Source organism: Capsaspora owczarzaki (assembly GCF_000151315.2).
Source record: "Capsaspora owczarzaki ATCC 30864 unplaced genomic scaffold supercont2.12, whole genome shotgun sequence".
NCBI classification, from domain to species: domain Eukaryota; class Filasterea; order Ministeriida; family Capsasporidae; genus Capsaspora; species Capsaspora owczarzaki.
The window spans coordinates 738,186-753,901 of NW_011887303.1; the positions used below are offsets into that span (position 1 = coordinate 738,186).

The 15,716-nt window shown below is 53.0% G+C and overlaps 8 protein-coding genes and 1 non-coding gene across 9 annotated transcripts; 4 read left to right on the forward strand and 5 right to left on the reverse strand.

Annotated features, from left to right (window-relative positions):
• Positions 1-172: 172 nt before the first annotated feature.
• On the reverse strand, positions 173-1,538 carry CAOG_06825 (hypothetical protein). The gene is made up of 5 exons (XM_004344396.2): positions 1,512-1,538; positions 1,007-1,129; positions 772-842; positions 571-679; positions 173-431 (listed from the first exon to the last, which is right to left on the reverse strand). The coding sequence occupies exons 1-5, from the start codon at positions 1,512-1,514 to the stop codon at positions 336-338; spliced, it is 402 nt and encodes a 133-aa protein (XP_004344446.1). The 5' UTR covers positions 1,515-1,538; the 3' UTR covers positions 173-335.
• Positions 1,539-1,768: 230 nt separating this feature from the next.
• On the forward strand, positions 1,769-3,548 carry CAOG_06826 (solute carrier family 35 member C2). The gene is made up of 2 exons (XM_004344397.2): positions 1,769-2,224; positions 2,420-3,548. Exons 1-2 carry the CDS (start codon positions 1,970-1,972, stop codon positions 3,470-3,472), a joined length of 1,308 nt encoding a protein of 435 aa, XP_004344447.1. The 5' UTR covers positions 1,769-1,969; the 3' UTR covers positions 3,473-3,548.
• Positions 3,549-3,642: 94 nt separating this feature from the next.
• Positions 3,643-4,381, forward strand: CAOG_06827 (39S ribosomal protein L11). Its single transcript, XM_004344398.2, has one exon. The coding sequence runs from the start codon at positions 3,689-3,691 to the stop codon at positions 4,250-4,252; it is 564 nt and encodes a 187-aa protein (XP_004344448.1). The 5' UTR covers positions 3,643-3,688; the 3' UTR covers positions 4,253-4,381.
• Positions 4,382-4,505: 124 nt separating this feature from the next.
• On the reverse strand, positions 4,506-6,434 carry CAOG_06828 (thyroid hormone receptor interactor 13; the record flags this gene model as incomplete). Its single annotated transcript, XM_004344399.1, has 6 exons — positions 4,506-4,655; positions 4,742-4,825; positions 4,929-5,066; positions 5,180-5,533; positions 5,630-6,191; positions 6,340-6,434. The coding sequence occupies 6 exons, from the start codon at positions 6,432-6,434 to the stop codon at positions 4,506-4,508; spliced, it is 1,383 nt and encodes a 460-aa protein (XP_004344449.1).
• A 1,079-nt stretch (positions 6,435-7,513) lies between these two features.
• On the reverse strand, positions 7,514-7,586 carry CAOG_09741. The gene has a single exon. It is a non-coding gene; the product is annotated as a tRNA-Lys (tRNA).
• Positions 7,587-7,669: 83 nt separating this feature from the next.
• CAOG_06829 (hypothetical protein) lies at positions 7,670-8,937 on the reverse strand. The gene is made up of 4 exons (XM_004344400.2): positions 8,737-8,937; positions 8,444-8,633; positions 7,907-8,283; positions 7,670-7,812 (listed from the first exon to the last, which is right to left on the reverse strand). Exons 1-4 carry the CDS (start codon positions 8,926-8,928, stop codon positions 7,762-7,764), a joined length of 810 nt encoding a protein of 269 aa, XP_004344450.1. The 5' UTR covers positions 8,929-8,937; the 3' UTR covers positions 7,670-7,761.
• Positions 8,938-9,046: 109 nt separating this feature from the next.
• CAOG_06830 (pre-mRNA processing factor PRP3) lies at positions 9,047-11,455 on the forward strand. The gene is made up of 3 exons (XM_004344401.2): positions 9,047-10,839; positions 10,940-11,151; positions 11,273-11,455. Exons 1-3 carry the CDS (start codon positions 9,075-9,077, stop codon positions 11,420-11,422), a joined length of 2,127 nt encoding a protein of 708 aa, XP_004344451.1. The 5' UTR covers positions 9,047-9,074; the 3' UTR covers positions 11,423-11,455.
• CAOG_06831 (hypothetical protein) lies at positions 11,406-12,234 on the reverse strand. The gene is made up of 3 exons (XM_004344402.2): positions 11,946-12,234; positions 11,756-11,878; positions 11,406-11,666 (listed from the first exon to the last, which is right to left on the reverse strand). Exons 1-3 carry the CDS (start codon positions 12,180-12,182, stop codon positions 11,499-11,501), a joined length of 528 nt encoding a protein of 175 aa, XP_004344452.2. The 5' UTR covers positions 12,183-12,234; the 3' UTR covers positions 11,406-11,498.
• Positions 12,235-13,115: 881 nt separating this feature from the next.
• On the forward strand, positions 13,116-15,716 carry CAOG_06832 (cytohesin 1). Its single transcript, XM_004344403.2, has 11 exons — positions 13,116-13,232; positions 13,362-13,536; positions 13,613-13,688; positions 13,776-13,894; positions 14,063-14,143; positions 14,243-14,355; positions 14,476-14,624; positions 14,701-14,815; positions 14,917-14,993; positions 15,110-15,263; positions 15,364-15,716. Exons 1-11 carry the CDS (start codon positions 13,223-13,225, stop codon positions 15,507-15,509), a joined length of 1,215 nt encoding a protein of 404 aa, XP_004344453.2. The 5' UTR covers positions 13,116-13,222; the 3' UTR covers positions 15,510-15,716.

Below are 15,716 nucleotides of genomic sequence, written 5' to 3' on the forward strand. Positions count from 1 at the left end.
GCAACGAATTGAGGCCTGGATGCAAAGTTTCAACTTTCTGAGACCTCGCGAGTTTATCTCACAGAGCTGAGGAAAATTCTGCCTGGGTATCGTCCCAGCATGCAGCTTCCGGGAATTGCAATCCAATCGATCGAACTCGTTTGGACGGAGTGGCGCCGGACAGAGTCTTGCATTCTTGTCGAGCTGGAAACGTACTTTATTCAACAGCAGGTCAAAAGCTTTTGACCAGACATGAATCCCCCGGCTGGTACCAATACAACTAACTGGTAAAGGCTAGGACACGAAAGTCACCAGAGATGTGTTCAAACTGAAAGCGCATTCATCGATTCTGGGCGTTATTCATCGTCGCCGCTTTCGAGGTTGATCGTGTCACCAAGCTTGGCATACAGTGCGCGCTTGAGCTCGACCATCTTTGCTCGGATGGAGGCAACCTGTGATTTGTAGGAACATGTACGGAGGACACACCAGTGAGCTCGTTCGTCGGCAAGTTTCGTGCCACACCCGCACAAGAGATCAGAACAACCACAACCCCCCACACACACACCACCTTGTTTTTTGCTCGTTCCTTACCTCTTCTTGTTGCTTGTTGACCTCTGCAGTCACCTTCTCGGTCGCTGCGGTGAGCATCTCTGTAGCCTTGTCAGCGGGCATTTCGACAAACACCTCGCCCAATCGGTACCTATGCACCACCCCCAAACCAACACACGCAACATGAGAATTTGGTCGTAGACGCATCTTGCTTCACTGAAGCTGACCAAGTAATACGCGTACCGAACAGGTGCTTCGTCCGAGTCTGCCAGCAGAATGCTCTCCTCGGCGTCGCTGAAGCCATCCAATCGCTTCTACTCGATCAGAATTGTTTTTTTCCGGGCACATTGTGTTGACCATGATATTGCCAATAGACCCACAGTGTTCAGCAGTGAGCATGCGAATGCTCAAGCATGGACCAGCCAACCCCAAGCTCCTGCCTCCGACTCCGACCCGACTCCGACTCCATCAATCGCACCTTGTTGATCTTGATCAGCTCGTCGAGCTCGTCTGCGCGGTTGTTGAGGCGGCCAAACAGGTTGATGCGCTCCTGGTCTTCCCAAGTGAGTTGCGGCTCACTGTCGCTTGCTACTGCTGCGGCCTGCCACGCAAAAACGAAGCACACGTGTTTGTAGTATGGGATCAATGTGAGCAAATGCGCATGTCGTGGGGTCAGCGGCGGCGGCGGTGGTGGAGCGATCCGCTTTGGTTCCAAAGTGGTCCAAAAAGCGAGATCTCAACATGCTTTGGGTGAGCTTTTCGTAAGGCGTTTCAATCGTGTTTCACGATGAGTGTATACGGCGGTGCTAACTAATCTGCCAACACTTGTGTCAGCTTTTCTAGGAATCGACCACTTCGCTCTAACTCTCCGGCTTCCTCATCACACTCAGGCGCTCGCAGTATTATTATTATTATAGTGATGGAAGCTTCCATCATTATTCCGCTGGCTCAGCCGGCTCAGACAACGTGTTCCAGCAAAGTACCATTTTGTGCTCAGGTCGTGATTGAAATCGAAGACTGTTTCAAGCGCTTGATTTAGACAGGTAGGCTTTTTCAAACAATGCTATGAAATTTGACACGGTTGGATGAGGTTGACATTGTTGCAAGAATTGGCGTTGCTGCGATCTGAGTTGAGCTTTGCTGAGCTCGTGAGTTTCGGTCGAGTCCAACCCCCCTCCCTTCCCGCCGCGCCTCACATCGAAGATCAAAACCCATCGCATCACTTCAGTCTTCATTGTCCATTGATTTCTGAGCATTTTACTCTTTGTTCTCAAGCTGCGCCTCAATCGCTTGTGCTCACTCCCCCCGCCTCCAGCCTCCAGCCACCTGACCGCCCCCCTAGCCAGCCACCGGCCGCCTCTCGAGGACTAGGATCGTGCCATTTCGTGAATAAGTCTGGCCCCCTTCCCCCGCGTTTGTCCCACCTTGGGCCCCTCCTCGAATGTCTGGACTCCGCCATGCGTTGGTGCGCTTCCTCGCGCCACTGGCGAGCATTCTGCTGTGGTACGTGTTCTCTGTCGGCCTGACGTACTACAACCGATGGCTGCTGCGAAGCTACGGCTTCCACTTCCCCATCACTCTGACCATGGTCCACATGACTGTCAACTGGACGCTCTGCTGGATTGTGCGCGCTGCCGACGAATCACGGCAGAATCGCCCGCGAACCACACTCAATTGGCGCCAAACACTGACCAAGGTGAGGTGTCGACGAGATTAGCACAGGAGAGTGCTTGGTGCTTGCTCCATGTTGGTGTGTTGATTAAAGTTGAATCGAAAAAAATGGCTGGAGGAGGGGGGGGGAAACGAGAATCAACACGACAGCTCAAATTTCCACTCACTTGGACGTGCTACACTGCACTCCAAATACATGGATGCGATGCGATCTCGACAGGTGGTGCCGTGTGCATTGATGGCTGCGCTGGATATCGCCCTGTCGAATTCCGCCATCATGATGGTCACGGTCATTCTGTATACCATGATCAAGGCCAGTTCCATCGTGTTTCTGCTCGGGTTTGCCATTCTCTTCCGCATTGAGCGCTTCCGCGCCAATCTCATTGCCGTCGTCCTGTCCATCTGCGTGGGACTGATTTTGTTCTCGTACGGAAGCACCACCGTTGACGTTCTGGGGTTGTTTGTGACGCTCGGTGCAGCGATGAGCGGCGGTTTGCGGTGGGTGTTGGTTCAAGTTCTTGTTCAAGGCAACGCTGGGCATGGGCATGGACCAAGCAAACCGGGACCCGAGCAACGCGAGCGCATCCTGAACGGACCGCTCGATACACTGTACCATCTCACATCCGTCATGGCATTGCTGTTACTCCCGTTGGCCATGTACTTTGAAGGTGCGGCGCTCTTCTCGTCCGACCTCTTCCATGATTCGGCCACCCGACTCGCAACCACGATCGCAGTGTTGCTGGTCGGAGGCACGCTCGCCTTCATGATGAACTTTTGCGAGTACCTGCTCATCTGGCAAACGTCCGGGTTGGTGATGGCTGTGGCTGGCGTAGTCAAGGACGTTGTCACGATTGCGATTTCCGCCATGTTCCTCCACGAGGATCGCTTTTCCGAAATTAATATCGTGGGCGGGGTGGCCTTGTTCTTTGGTGTGGCCTTCTTTCACTACATCAAGTACCAGCAGCACAAGCATGTTGGAGGGGGGATGGAAGCCGACGCTGGTTCGGCCACCCACCACTTTGACTCTAGCGCCGATGAACGCTATGCATACTCGAGAACGAGCGATACTTCCAGACTATTGTCGCAAGGCAATGACATACAACTGGACCAGTTTCAGCAAGTAGACGCGTACCCAAACGTCCGGAATGGCAGCCGAGTCTCGCCTGAATCACACTCGCCGCTTTCAGACGACGAGTCGACCATCCGGGTCTATCCATCGCGGTTTCGGCAACGCAAGGAGACGTCGTCCAAGCGAGCAGATCATGAAGCCTAGGAGGAGCGTTGATGCTGGTTTGATGTGTTGTGTGCTTGTTTCATAATTTATTCCATTCTCATTCTCTTCCGTCACCCCTCTGTCTCTATCGTATTTATTATTTCTTGATCCCCATCAAATTCCCTGTTCTATTTTTGTGTCTAGACTCGACTCTGAGTGCAGTCCACCTTGTTTGCTTTTGTTGTTGTTTTCCATTGTACACTTTTTTTTTCCAGCATGTCCAAAGCAAAAGGAGCGGCCGGCGGAGCACACATTGTCGTCGCCACGCTCAAGCTGCTCATTCCCGCTGGCAAGGCTGCGCCTGCGCCTCCATTGGGCCCCGCGCTGGGTCAGAAGGGTGTCGCGATCGGCCAGTTCGTCAAGGACTTCAACGACCAGACAAAGCAGTTTGTGCCAGGGACGGAGCTGCCCGTGCGACTTGCCGTCAAGGGCGATCGCTCTTATTCATACACAGTGGGCCAGCCAACCACGGCGTACTTTGTGCTGCGCGCAGCGGGCCTGGCCAAGGGCGCAAAGGCGGCCGGCAAGGAAGTCATGGGCACCATCTCGCTGCGGCACGTGTATGAGATCGCCCAGATCAAGCTCAAGGACCCGTCCGTCAAACATCTGAACATGCAGACCATGGCACAGTGCGTTATTGGCACCGCCCGCGCGCTCGGCGTAAGGGTCATTGACGATCGGCCAAAGAACGTCAAGGCGGCTGCTGCGGCTGCTGCGGCTGCTGCTGCTCCTGCTACCTCCGCTCCTGCTGGCGCAGCACCCGCAGTAGCAACGGCATAGACACGTTTCTTTCGTGTGTATGTGAATCTCTTGCGAGTTTACCTGTCAACCGTATGGTTCTGGGAAAGGTTTTTTTGCTGTTTGAATAATTTGACGCCATCTCTCTTTGGTTGCTGGATTCAGCGTTCGATCTCATTGCGACTCAGAGATGGAAGGGTTTTGGTTTTCTATTGCGTGAAGCAACGCATGCATGTTGTTGTACGATTCGATGAGAGCTGCAAAGGCAGGTAAATCTATTCTGGCAGCACAGCTTTCACTCGGTCTCGACGGCAGTGCGATGTTGATCTTCCGCCACGTTGTGCAAGGCAGTGATAAAGGCCTGAAGCGTCATTGTAACGGTTCCATTGCTGTAGAACGCGTGAGCCAGCAGAGGGAGTTTTTTGAGGGTTCGCCCGCTGATCCCCTAAAAAGTCGAAACACATCAAAAAGTCTAGTTGTTGGGCCCTCTAACATGCACGATGCACACCGTTGTTGCATGATTAAGTGTACCTGAGCCGCCTTGGCTGCATCGCGGAGTCGCACGCTGGATAATACGCCGGGGGCACTAGGGTTGTCGACATTGTCGAGTGCGAGCTGCCGCCGAAAATGGAACCGAAACAAAGTCAACAAAACTCTCCTAAATCAAAAAGACCAACCATGCTCTGTGATACTCTTCTTCAGCTACTTGTCGACTTACCAGTTCGAGAACAGGCTCGACAGGAGCAATGATGCCTCGAAGCATGAGCTCTTGGATGGCAGTGAACAAGATCGTGTACACTGCGCGCCAGCTCGGATATCCCACGTGCATTTTGATGTCAGCACGGTCCAAGAAGGCCTGTTGTGGGGGTGTGTTTGCATGCGCATGTCATCCGAGGCATGTTGCTGGTTCAGTGCGCAAGCGCAAATGATGGCAAAAAATGGCACATTTTTCATTCATCATCCACCTACAGCATCGATGCACTTGGTCAGGTTGGACGTCGCCATGAGCAGAACATTTCGATTATGGCGGAGAGAGTCGATCTGTGTGAGTACTGCATTCACGACACGTAGCGCGTCCGAAGGGTCGGCGCCGGTTGAAGCAGACTGCCGCGCAGCCGTGATGCTCTCGACCTCGTCAATCAGAAGGCACACCAACGTGCGCTCATCGCGGACGACTTGACGAATGCGTGCAAACAAGCGCCCGACCAGCTTGCCACTCTCGCTAAAGTACTTGGAGAAGAGGTTGTGGCTGTTGATTTCAATGAAGCGGCCTTGCGCGAAATGCCGTCCAGACAGGCGAATGGCAAGTTTCTGTGCAAGTGCCTGTTTTGGAGACGACGGTGTGGGAGGGAAGGATGATGTCGGGATGCAAGTTAGGTCGATCGGACAGCGGACAAACCTGATAAAGTACTCTTCTACCTTGCAGAGCGACGTCTTGCCGGAGCCCGGTGGCCCATGCAGAAGAATCACGCGATTCCAAGACACCACGTTCGAGTTGACATTGTACTCGGAAAACAACATGGCCGTCGTCGCGTACTGTAACAGACGGCTTTGCACTTGGCCGTTTTGGTCAAACACCAAGCTTTCCCAAATACCGTGAAACTCGCGGTTTGGAATTGCATATTCCATGCAGCTGGCATCCTCTTGCGCTGTCTCCTCGCCGGATGTTGGCTGTGCTCCATTCATGGCGGCTTGATCGCCATCGAATCCCGTCGTGTCGGCGTGGAACGACGGCGGGTGCTCGTGGTTTGAACCGGGTGCTTGATCCATGTCGATCGCTCCCGACGTGTCGGCATCGCTCATCTGATACAAATGCAGCATGAGCACAGTATTGTCGACCGACGACAATGGAGCCACTCCCGGGATGCCGGGGTCGACCTGAACATCTGCAAGCGAAACGACAATTCCTGGCTCGGCGGCGCTGGTCTTGTTATCCGATATGGAAATGAATTCGACGTTGTTTTGCAAGACTTGGTCCGTCCTGATGGTGGTTTGGGTGTATTTGGAGGCGGGGTGTGGGTAAAGGCACGATGTGATGCCGGTCAATTCATGCAATGTTGGTCTGGCAACGGAACCAAACTCTCAACCAGCAATGACAATTTCAAAACACACACAACCGACCCACTTACACAAAATCCAGCCTGTGCAATGTAATGTTGGTACAAACACGATCGTGCTGGCGAAGATAGGAGAGAATACGCTCGCGCAGAGCTGAAAAGCTCATGTCTGAATGGGGCTGTTGGCACACCTCGACATGCACCACCACACCGCGCCGGACAACCAACGCCGAGCTCGAGGAAAAGCTAGAACAACTTTTTGCATTGCTTTTGCGAGGTGCGGCGGAGTAAGTGGTACTGGAAGGGGCAGCAACACGACGCGCAAGCGGGGTGAATGGAGGTGCAGGAGCCGACACTCTCATCGCGGTCGCCATGTCAGGCGTTCGACAGACCGGGAAGATGTCTGCCGCCACTGCATCTGAGCGAACTAGCGGAGGGGGCTTGGCACAGGAGTGGTCTCTGGCAAGCGAGGACACTTCGCAGGCGAACGCGGCAAGTGTTTCAGGCGGAAATCCACTCGGCACGATGGCTTCATTCGAGCGTCCTGGCGAGTTGCCTGGTGGCAGGGGCGGATGGTATGACATGGTCCCCGTATTAGCAGCAGCAGCTGAAACCGTTGCGAGGACGGGTGCCTCGAGACTGGTCTTCTGGGGAACAAGCAAGAAAAAAAGAAAAAAAAATACAGCGCGACCAAATGAACGCCAATTGGTTTCCCGCCAAAACGAACGCCAGCAGTAGGGGTTTTGATCAACGCCCCGCTTCGCTGCCTCCCCTCTCCCGTGTTCCTCATACATCTCACGCAGCGTACAATACCACCACACCCATTCACAAGTCAGATGATGCCCCCCCCATGCCTTGCACTCTAACACCCAAAACGCGAGCAAAAAAACACGCGTTTCGTTTCACTCAACTGGAACGAGGCCATCGTCCATGCACACGTCTGGAAGCACTTCGGCCGTGGGTTGGCGCGGTGTGGCATCTTCAAACGAGTCGGGCTTGAAAACCAAAGGTGGAAGGGAGCGGGGGAAGCTGCGATGCGATTGCATTGGTCGGTCGATGGGACGAAGAGAGAGACTGAGCCAGGCTTCAGTGCGAAATGAAAAGCGCAGTCGTTGCTCGTGTGCTTGTGTGATGTTGTACGTGTCTTGTCTGAGTGATGCAAAGTTTAGCACGAGGAGGAGGATGGAGCAAAAAAAAAAAAAAAAAAAAAAAAAAAAAAAGCGAAAAAAAGACAAAAAAAGAAGCCAGCCCGATACGGGGCTCGAACCCGTGACACTGAGATTAAGAGTCTCACGCTCTACCGACTGAGCTAATCGGGCTTCTGGTTAGACCTAGGGCATATCCTTATATGAGCTATTCAACGACAAATCGGAAATCCAAAAATCTTTCGCAACAAGTCTTTATTTTTGCGCGTTCGTCGATCTCCTAGAATAAAATGGTTTAATACATTCAACAGGTCCAAAAAAAAGAAGCTTCCCCATAAAAAGCATTCATTCAAGAACTGGAATTGATCTCGTTCAACTTGAACTCGGAAAGAATCCATCTCTGCGCAGTCAAACGAAAACAAAAACCGCACTCAGTCGCAAAAAGGCAACAACCTTCCCATCCCTCGTGAGCCAAAGCACAATAAAGCACATACCGAAAGCGCAGCAGTGCCCAGATGTACTGGAACGCTGGTCGAGCGCTGGATTTCCTTGTTGCCCTTGAACAAGACGAGCGCTGGAATCGCCACGCCATTCGCATTGTTGTCAACGCTCAGCTGCGTAGCCTGAGCTGGATACCGGGCCACATCGAGATGGGCGAACGCCACTTTTCCATGCTTTGGGGTTTGGGCAATCACTTCAGCGATGGCGGGTACGAGGGCTTGCGAGCGCGTTTGCCACGGAATCGTCAGCTCGAGCAAGAGATAGTCGTCCGGACCGAAAATCAAAAAGAGCTGCCGAAGTTGCTTGGGGTCGAGCTTGCTAGACTTTGCGCGCAGCGTTGCCTCCGGTTGGCGGAGGAAGACGAACGAAACTGTAAACAGCGCAGAACGAACGACAGGGAGATGAATGAATCGTGTCAGATCGACGTGTGCATTCGAATAGCATCTTCAACTGCATTGCCACATCACCCTGGGATGGAACATCCATGCTTGCACAGGAGGTGCAGCGTTGCTCTCCGCTCAACAACTCACCAATGCAAACCACGCTGTACGCCCAGCACAGCATCGAGCTTGGCAACCGCAAGTACAAGGCCAGCAGCGTGTACACTTTCCCAGCCGCCATTGCGCTGCTCAGATACGCCATGATGGACGGATTGCGCCGTGCTTGGATCAAGAAGGCGACGCAGACCAACGTCGTCACATAACGCTCTCGTGAAGTGCCCTGCACGCAAAAACAAAAAACACCATTGCATTTTTGCTGCAATTGTGAGCATAATCCATGGTTCTCAGAGGGCACCCCCCTTAAGCCGGATCTGCGACGTTACATCCGTGTGCGTCCAGTTCAAGACTTGGTCCACTTGGCCGCTCATCCACGGGACAGGCACCCACTTGCCCCACACCAGGAACAGCGCAATCAGTGCATTGACAGCATAGTAAGCTGAGATCAGCGGCTTCCAATCGAATGCAAACCGACGCGGACTGGCGGCCACGAGCGGCGGCGCTGACTGATCCGCCATTGATGCTGTAGCAGTAAGACTGACCGTTCGTTACCTTGGCTCTTCCAAATCGACAACACTGGTAACAGTACTAATCCAATACAATACAAGATTAGTGACTTGATCAGTCTTTTCGTTCTCCGTTCTCATCACTGCTGCAAACTCCAATGTCGCTCACCGACTCGGAAGCAACCGAGGTGCGCACATGGATGCACCGGGCATTGGCAGCCATCACTGGCGGAGCTGCTTCGGACGCTGCCGTGGTGAACTCGGCCATCACGCTGTACAGGAGCAACGCGACGCGCGAACAGCTCGCGCAAGAGTTGACGCGCTCGCTCAACGGCAATGCGTCGGCAGCCAGCGGGCTCGCCTCGGGCCTCCTGCATGAGATCGGCCAAGCCAAGGCACGCACCATCAAGGCACGCTTCGAGAGCCTGGCGGGGGCTTCGCGTCTCGGTCCTGCGGCAGCAGCAGCAGCAGCCGCAACGACAATTCAGCCTGCTCATCCACCTGCGACTGCTGCTGCCCCTGCTGCGGCTCCGGCAGTGCAGCTGCAGTTCTCGAGCTCGGCAATCCAGGCTTCCATCCAGCAGGCACAGCAGCTGCTCGAACGCAAGCGGGCTGCCGAGGAAGCGTCCGAAGCCGAGCGCAAGCGAATGCGTCGAGATCTCGACGATGCGGCGCCGCCGATGCCCAAGGTGAACATTGACAGCCAAGGTCGCATGGTGGACACGTCGGGAAAGATCATCGAGGACGCGCCAAAGTTTGTGCCGACGATGCAAGTGAACATCCGCGCTGCGACGGCCAAGCAGCAACGCGAGGAGGAGCGCCTCCAGCAGAAGGAAGCCTGGAAGGCACAGGAGGCTGCAGAGCGCGAGGCAGCGAGGCCAGAGAACAACCCGTATTACGATCCACGACTTGGAGGTGGCGCGTCGCAGCGTGCGGCACGTTCGATGCGGTTTCACCAGCCGGGCAAGTTTGAAAACCAGGCGCACCAGATTCGCGCGCGTGCACAGCTGGAAATGTTGCAGCAGGAGATTGCCAATGCTGCCAAAAAGACCGCGCTGTCATCAGCGACAAAGCTGGCACTCATCGTCTCGAATCGGGACTCTGCGATGGACGAGATGGTCCCCGATATCGAATGGTGGGACGCCGAAGTGCTGACCGCGCCCGATCCATCCACTGCCACCAACCTTGGCACCCGTGACCGACCACTGACGCAAGTTTCTTACCCCGACTTTCCTGTCCTGTCAACCGAGGAGTTGACTCTGGCCTTCTCCACCGCGTTGCGAGTGAACGGCAAGAACGACAGCTCGGCCATGGACACGGCAACTACCGACAACTCACAACAGCAGCCGCCCTTGCCGGAAGCAACGCAGGCGCTCGTGGACCGAATCTGCAAGCTCACGTCCATTTCACAACTCGTAGAACACCCAATCCCGTTGCGACCCCCGTTCGAGCCGCTCGTTCAGCCTGTCATGCCAATCATGTTGACGCCTCGCGAACGAAAGAAGCTCCGCCGTCAGATGCGCCTCGAAAAGCAAAAGGAGAAGGAGGATCGAATTCGACTGGGTCTCGAGGCGGCGCCCGCGGGCAAGCTCAAGCTCTCCAATCTCATGCGCGTGCTGGGTGACCAGGCTGTCCAAGACCCGACCAAGTTGGAAGCCCAAGTGCGCGCAGAAGTCGCTGCACGCCATGCCAAGCACCTGGCAGACAACGAATCGCGCAAGCTCAAGCCGGAAGAGCGGAGAGCCAAGCGTCTGGAGAAGCGCATGCGCGATACCCAGTTTAGCGTCAATGTGGCTGTCTTCCTGGTCAAGGATTTGAGCAATCCCCGCTACCGGTACAAGGTTGATATTAACGCGCAGCAGTACCTGCTGACTGGCATTGTTGTTCACTTTCAAGATATGAATTTGGTGATTGTCGAAGGAGGTAAGAAGCCGCCAATGTGTCGTTTGCTGCGTGGTTTTTGTTGTGGCATTGCATGTGCATTCGCATATCTAACTGATCGCCTCATTGAAACACCACACAGGTCCTCGCTCCATCAAGCGGTATAAGCGGTTGATGCTGAATCGAATCAAATGGGGGCAAGCCTGGAGCAAAAAGTCCCGAATGGCTCCAGCGGCGGACGATGCCGCTGACGATTCAGACAACTCGGAAGCTGAATCGGACGACGACGCGGCAGATGCTACCGGTGCCATCTCGAGCGCCACATCGACCGATGGCTGCTCGCTCGTTTGGGAGGTATGGGGTTGCTTTTTTTTTTTCGAGAGCTGGAGCTCATCGCTTTGTCTACTCATGGCTCTCACCCAATTCATGTATTTGGTTGATTTTCCCCCGATTGTCTTGACGTTGCAATTGACAGGGAACGGTGAAGGAGCACAACTTTAAGAAATGGAGCTTCCTGGTGTGTCCAACTGAAGGGACTGCCCGTGAAGCCCTGCGTTCGCATGGCGTGGAACATTACTGGGACATGGCACTCAATCAAGCTGTTGGTGGTGAATCGCACGACTAAGAGCGACAATAAATAGTGTTTTTAGTTGTGATACAAATTGTGCGGCTTTTTGCGCGTCTGTTTTTTTCTCGGCCGTTCAAGGAAGCGTTTCTATCCGCTTGGCATACTGCTGCTTGAATGCTTCTCCCTGCTCGAGTAGATGTGGTGGCAAGCGACGACGAGCGATCGGAACGTCCTGGTCAATCATCAACTGAACGCACGAGCGAAAGCTCTGCAGCCGGACATCCAGCTCGCCGGCTTCCAGCTACATGAAGCAACACGGGTAAAACAGAGTGAGAATAGATACCAACCATTGTGTACCATCGTGAAAGGAGTGTGGTTGTCGCGCTTTACGGGATCGCTGGCGTACAGCTCGTCGTAACACGGCGCACACATGCAGCGGCGCACACACTCCTCGGTCGCCTCCGAGCCGCATTCTGTCGTGCAGATTGTTTCCAACTGTCGCACGCGATGGTCCTAACGTTGCATCACCGTGACAGTGAGTGCAGTTTCACGTCAACGAACAACAAGTCGTCGCGTTTACATTTTTCTTCGAGCTTTGGAACTTTGTGAATGTGTACACGGGCACTTCTGGCTCGACCAGGGCGTTGAACGGGCGACGTGACAGTGAGACGTGATCGAGGGCGTTGCTGGGAATGCCAAGTGCGCTCAAGAGCTGGTCGTTGTCGAGCACCGCAGCGTCATCGCCCAGCGCCAGCTCGACGTGCAGGACCAGCACAAGCAGCACAGTGATGATCCGCATTCGAGCTTGGTTGCACATGCTTTTTCGAGCCTTCCTCCAGCACCGTAAAAAGAAAAGGACGACTGCAAGTTTACGCAGAAACGGGGGTTTTGGAGCATTCGTTTACGTGATAATCCGAGTCACTTGCCTTTCAGTTGTTCTGGTGGCGTGCACAAGGTGTATATGCGATTGCAAGTGCAGTAGTGAGCGTGGATGCAGAGCGAGCTGCCTGAATTGGCAAGGCAACCAGAAGCAGTCGTTTTTTGTTGCATTTTGGTAAGAACGATTGTGTGGGTTTTTGTGTGTGTCGCTCGTTGTCGACGTCTGCTTGTTGGATGCGTGAATTGAAGCGAGAGAGATGAAGGAGAGAGATGAAGGAGAGAAGCGGGGGGGGGGAGAGGTGAGAAGGGGTGAGAAGGAGGGTGAGAACGAATGAGCGGAAGCTAGCGGTTTTTGACTGCCGTCAACCCGGAGGGAGTCCATCGGCGGCGGGTCGACCTTCTTGCGCTTGTGGTCGTTCGGTGCTCCATTGCCTTGTGTTGATGCTGTTGCTGTGTGTTGCGTGCTGCTCCATCGTCAACGCTGAACGAACTGGAAGAAGACAAAAAAAAAAAAAAAGAAAAAAAAAAGGAAAAAAAAGACAAAACCACGAATCAGTGGCATTGCATTGGAACGGCTAGGTGTTGGGGTGCTCGGCAGCCACCAAAGCGAGGAAATGGGAAGCAAGGTAAAGAAAAGTAAAGGGAAGACGTTGGCTGGAGGCAGACTGCAGCGCAACTCCAGCAAAGAAGCAAAGAAACGGATGATCGATATCAGCATTTATTTTTATTTTTATTTTTTATTTTTTTATTTTTTATTTTTTATTTTCTATTTTTTTTTTATAACCAAACTTTGAACTTGCTCACTTTTTCTGTCGATCGCTGGCTTGTCTTGTCTTGTCTTGTCTTGTCTTGTCTTGTCTTGTCTTGGTCAGATCATCATCATTGTTTTCTGTGAGATCAAGGAATTTCAAACAAACCCCCCCCCTTCCTTTGAGATTTCGAGTTCCAAGCAACAAACCCATCGAAATACCTGCTCAGATGACACTTGGTAACAACGATTTGGCTGGCTGACTCGACGTTATGGGAAGCTATTCTGTGTGGCTGGAATCTCACCCTGCAAGCAAATTGATTTTGGTGGACTTGCTTTTTGGTGGTGCGGTACTTGTCGGCGTGGCAGGCGGAGAACCTTTGCTGGGTGCCGATCTCAACACGTCCGAACGCAGGACGGTCGCACGGCTCGGTCAGCGCAAGGAGCGCCTGCGGGAAGAAATCCGACACCTGAAGGAGGAGGTCTCCAAAATCCAAGCAGAGCTCGCTGCGCTGGACGCTCAGGCACCGAAAGCAGACACTGCGTGAGCATTCCCGCAAAGCTGAATGGACACAATGTTGACCATTCTCATTTCTCGTTCGTTGATTGGTGCTTGACAGCCCTGATGATGACGAGGCCCTGAAGGCCCGTCAGCTCAACATTGGCAAGAAAAAGTTCAACATGGATCCAAAGAAGGTGAGCCAGTTGAGACGTGTTTGCCTGCTTTTCAGTTCTGCGATTTCGTGAAAACGCTCAATTCTGTCCTCGTTTCGAAAACAACAGGGCCTCCAATACCTCACCGACAATGGCCTGATTCAACTAACACCCGAAGCAGTCGCCAAGTTCTTGCTGGAGAGCGACATGCTGAGCAAGACTGCCATTGGCGATTATCTCGGCGAGCTGTACGGCTTTTTTTTTTGTCGGCGTGGCATGTTCCTGATCTTCTCTTCAACGCGCCCCCCTCCTCTCTCTCGCGACATCCAACTTGTCCTCACTGTATTATTTTGTCTTTTGTGCTGCTTGTTTCGCGGTCGACGCTCAAACACCAATCGCCGCTGCCGCGAGTGCAGGAAGGAGTTCAACCTCGCTACGTTGCAGCGTTTTGTTGATTTGCAAAAATTCGGAGGCATGACGTTCGACACCGCATTAAGGTTTGTTCAAAAAGTTGCTCTCTCTGCTCGATGGACAATGTTCACGCAGAGACTTTTTGTGCACTCATGCTTCAACATAATTCTCGTTGGTTGGAACAGAAAATTCCTGTCGAGTTTTCGCCTGCCTGGAGAGGCCCAGAAGATTGATCGCATGATGGAACGCTTCGCTGACAAGTACTGCAAGGAAAACACGGACGTATTTGCGCATCCAGGTGAGTTTAGCGCAGAGTTTAGCGCAGTTTAGCGGAGAGCACGAAAAGTGGGGTTTTGCAAGGAGTTTTGGTTTTGCGTATTGTCTCATCCCCGCTTTTGTTTGTTTGGCAATTTTGTAGACACCTGCTACGTTCTGGCATTCTCAATTATCATGCTCAACACGGACTTGCATAATCCGAGCATCAAGAATAAGATTACGCTCGAGGGCTTTATCAAGAACAATCGTGGCATCAATCAGGGCCAAGATTTGGCACCAGAGTTCCTCTCTGTGCGTATATCCTTTGTGTCGCTCAGAACCACACGACTTGCCAGACATCTCATTTTCCGTCGGCTCATTGGTGCAGGTGCTGTACGATCGGATCAAGAACGAAGAGCTGGAAATGCCAAAAGACGAAGACGGGACGGACATGTCGTACACGTTCTTCAACCCCGAGCGAGAAGGCTGGCTGACCAAGCAAGGTATGTCCATTCATTGCTTTATTTTCGGGAATTGGGATGTAGCTAGTTTCGGGTTGGTTGTCGTTCGAGTGTCTCACTTGCCGACTTTTGCACTTTTGCAGGCGGACGCAAAAAGAACTGGCGCAAGCGATGGTTTGTCTTGACTGGTAACTGCCTGTACTACTTCAAGGAGACGGCTGTAAGGGATGATTACGCATTTGGCGAATTGGGGGCGGTTTTGACCGCGTTTCACCACAAAGAGACAAAACGAAATTAAACGATACTGCACGAACTCACTTTGCTCCGTATCAACAGGATCCCCACCCGCTCGGCATCATCCCGCTTGAGGATTTGCGAGTGCGCGATGTCAGTGTGGCCTCCAAGCGAGCCCACTGCTTTGAGATTTACAACGCAACGGACGGTTTCATCAAGGCCTGCAAGACATCATCTGACGGCACCGTGGTCGAAGGCAAGGCACATCAACAACGTCTTGGCTAATGGGGGACTCGATTTTGATGGCAGGTTGCTCATTTGTTTTCATTCGCTGTTTTCGTTCGTCATCATACCAGGTCGTCACGAGCGCTATCTGATCTGTGCTGCCAACGGAGACGAGATGAACGACTGGATCAACAGCATCAATGCCAGTATCAAGTGCAACCCGATCGTCGAGCTGCAGCGCATCAAGAAGGCCAAGGTCACCGATGCAACTATTTGAACAATGGGCGACAAAGTAGTAATCTTTACTATCGACTTTTTGCGACTCGACTATTGTTGTAAATACCCCCCCCCTTTTGCTTGTGTGTTTTTGTGTTTGCTTCTTCTCTTGTCCTACTCTTCCTTGCGGATGTGTTGTCGTGTTTGAGTGTGTCTGAGGTTTTTACAATTCTGCTTTTACTCCCAAAATGTACCATTCTCAACTCGA

What these genes read in the sequence shown, in the direction of transcription:
- CAOG_06825 (XM_004344396.2), bottom strand. An exon ending in AGCTGATCAAGATCAACAAG is followed by an intron (nt 843 to 1,006) that starts GTGCGATTGATG and finishes CTGATCGAGTAG; the next exon opens with AAGCGATTGGATGGCTTCAG. An exon ending in TCAACAAGCAACAAGAAGAG is followed by an intron (nt 432 to 570) that starts GTAAGGAACGAG and finishes TACAAATCACAG; the next exon opens with GTTGCCTCCATCCGAGCAAA.
- CAOG_06826 (XM_004344397.2), top strand. Translation starts at nt 1,970, where the DNA reads ATGTCTGGACTCCGCCATGCGTTGGTGCGCTTCCTCGCGCCACTGGCG. An exon ending in GGCGCCAAACACTGACCAAG is followed by an intron (nt 2,225 to 2,419) that starts GTGAGGTGTCGA and finishes CGATCTCGACAG; the next exon opens with GTGGTGCCGTGTGCATTGAT.
- CAOG_06827 (XM_004344398.2), top strand. Translation starts at nt 3,689, where the DNA reads ATGTCCAAAGCAAAAGGAGCGGCCGGCGGAGCACACATTGTCGTCGCC.
- CAOG_06829 (XM_004344400.2), bottom strand. Translation starts at nt 8,928, where the DNA reads ATGGCGGATCAGTCAGCGCCGCCGCTCGTGGCCGCCAGTCCGCGTCGG. An exon ending in TGAACTGGACGCACACGGAT is followed by an intron (nt 8,634 to 8,736) that starts GTAACGTCGCAG and finishes TTTTGCGTGCAG; the next exon opens with GGCACTTCACGAGAGCGTTA. An exon ending in TGGGCACTGCTGCGCTTTCG is followed by an intron (nt 7,813 to 7,906) that starts GTATGTGCTTTA and finishes TTGACTGCGCAG; the next exon opens with AGATGGATTCTTTCCGAGTT.
- CAOG_06830 (XM_004344401.2), top strand. Translation starts at nt 9,075, where the DNA reads ATGTCGCTCACCGACTCGGAAGCAACCGAGGTGCGCACATGGATGCAC. An exon ending in TTTGGTGATTGTCGAAGGAG is followed by an intron (nt 10,840 to 10,939) that starts GTAAGAAGCCGC and finishes AACACCACACAG; the next exon opens with GTCCTCGCTCCATCAAGCGG. An exon ending in GCTGCTCGCTCGTTTGGGAG is followed by an intron (nt 11,152 to 11,272) that starts GTATGGGGTTGC and finishes TGCAATTGACAG; the next exon opens with GGAACGGTGAAGGAGCACAA.
- CAOG_06831 (XM_004344402.2), bottom strand. Translation starts at nt 12,182, where the DNA reads ATGTGCAACCAAGCTCGAATGCGGATCATCACTGTGCTGCTTGTGCTG. An exon ending in TCCAAAGCTCGAAGAAAAAT is followed by an intron (nt 11,879 to 11,945) that starts GTAAACGCGACG and finishes ATGCAACGTTAG; the next exon opens with GACCATCGCGTGCGACAGTT. An exon ending in AGCTGTACGCCAGCGATCCC is followed by an intron (nt 11,667 to 11,755) that starts GTAAAGCGCGAC and finishes TGCTTCATGTAG; the next exon opens with CTGGAAGCCGGCGAGCTGGA.
- CAOG_06832 (XM_004344403.2), top strand. An exon ending in GGCGATTATCTCGGCGAGCT is followed by an intron (nt 13,895 to 14,062) that starts GTACGGCTTTTT and finishes CCGCGAGTGCAG; the next exon opens with GAAGGAGTTCAACCTCGCTA. An exon ending in ACGTTCGACACCGCATTAAG is followed by an intron (nt 14,144 to 14,242) that starts GTTTGTTCAAAA and finishes TGGTTGGAACAG; the next exon opens with AAAATTCCTGTCGAGTTTTC.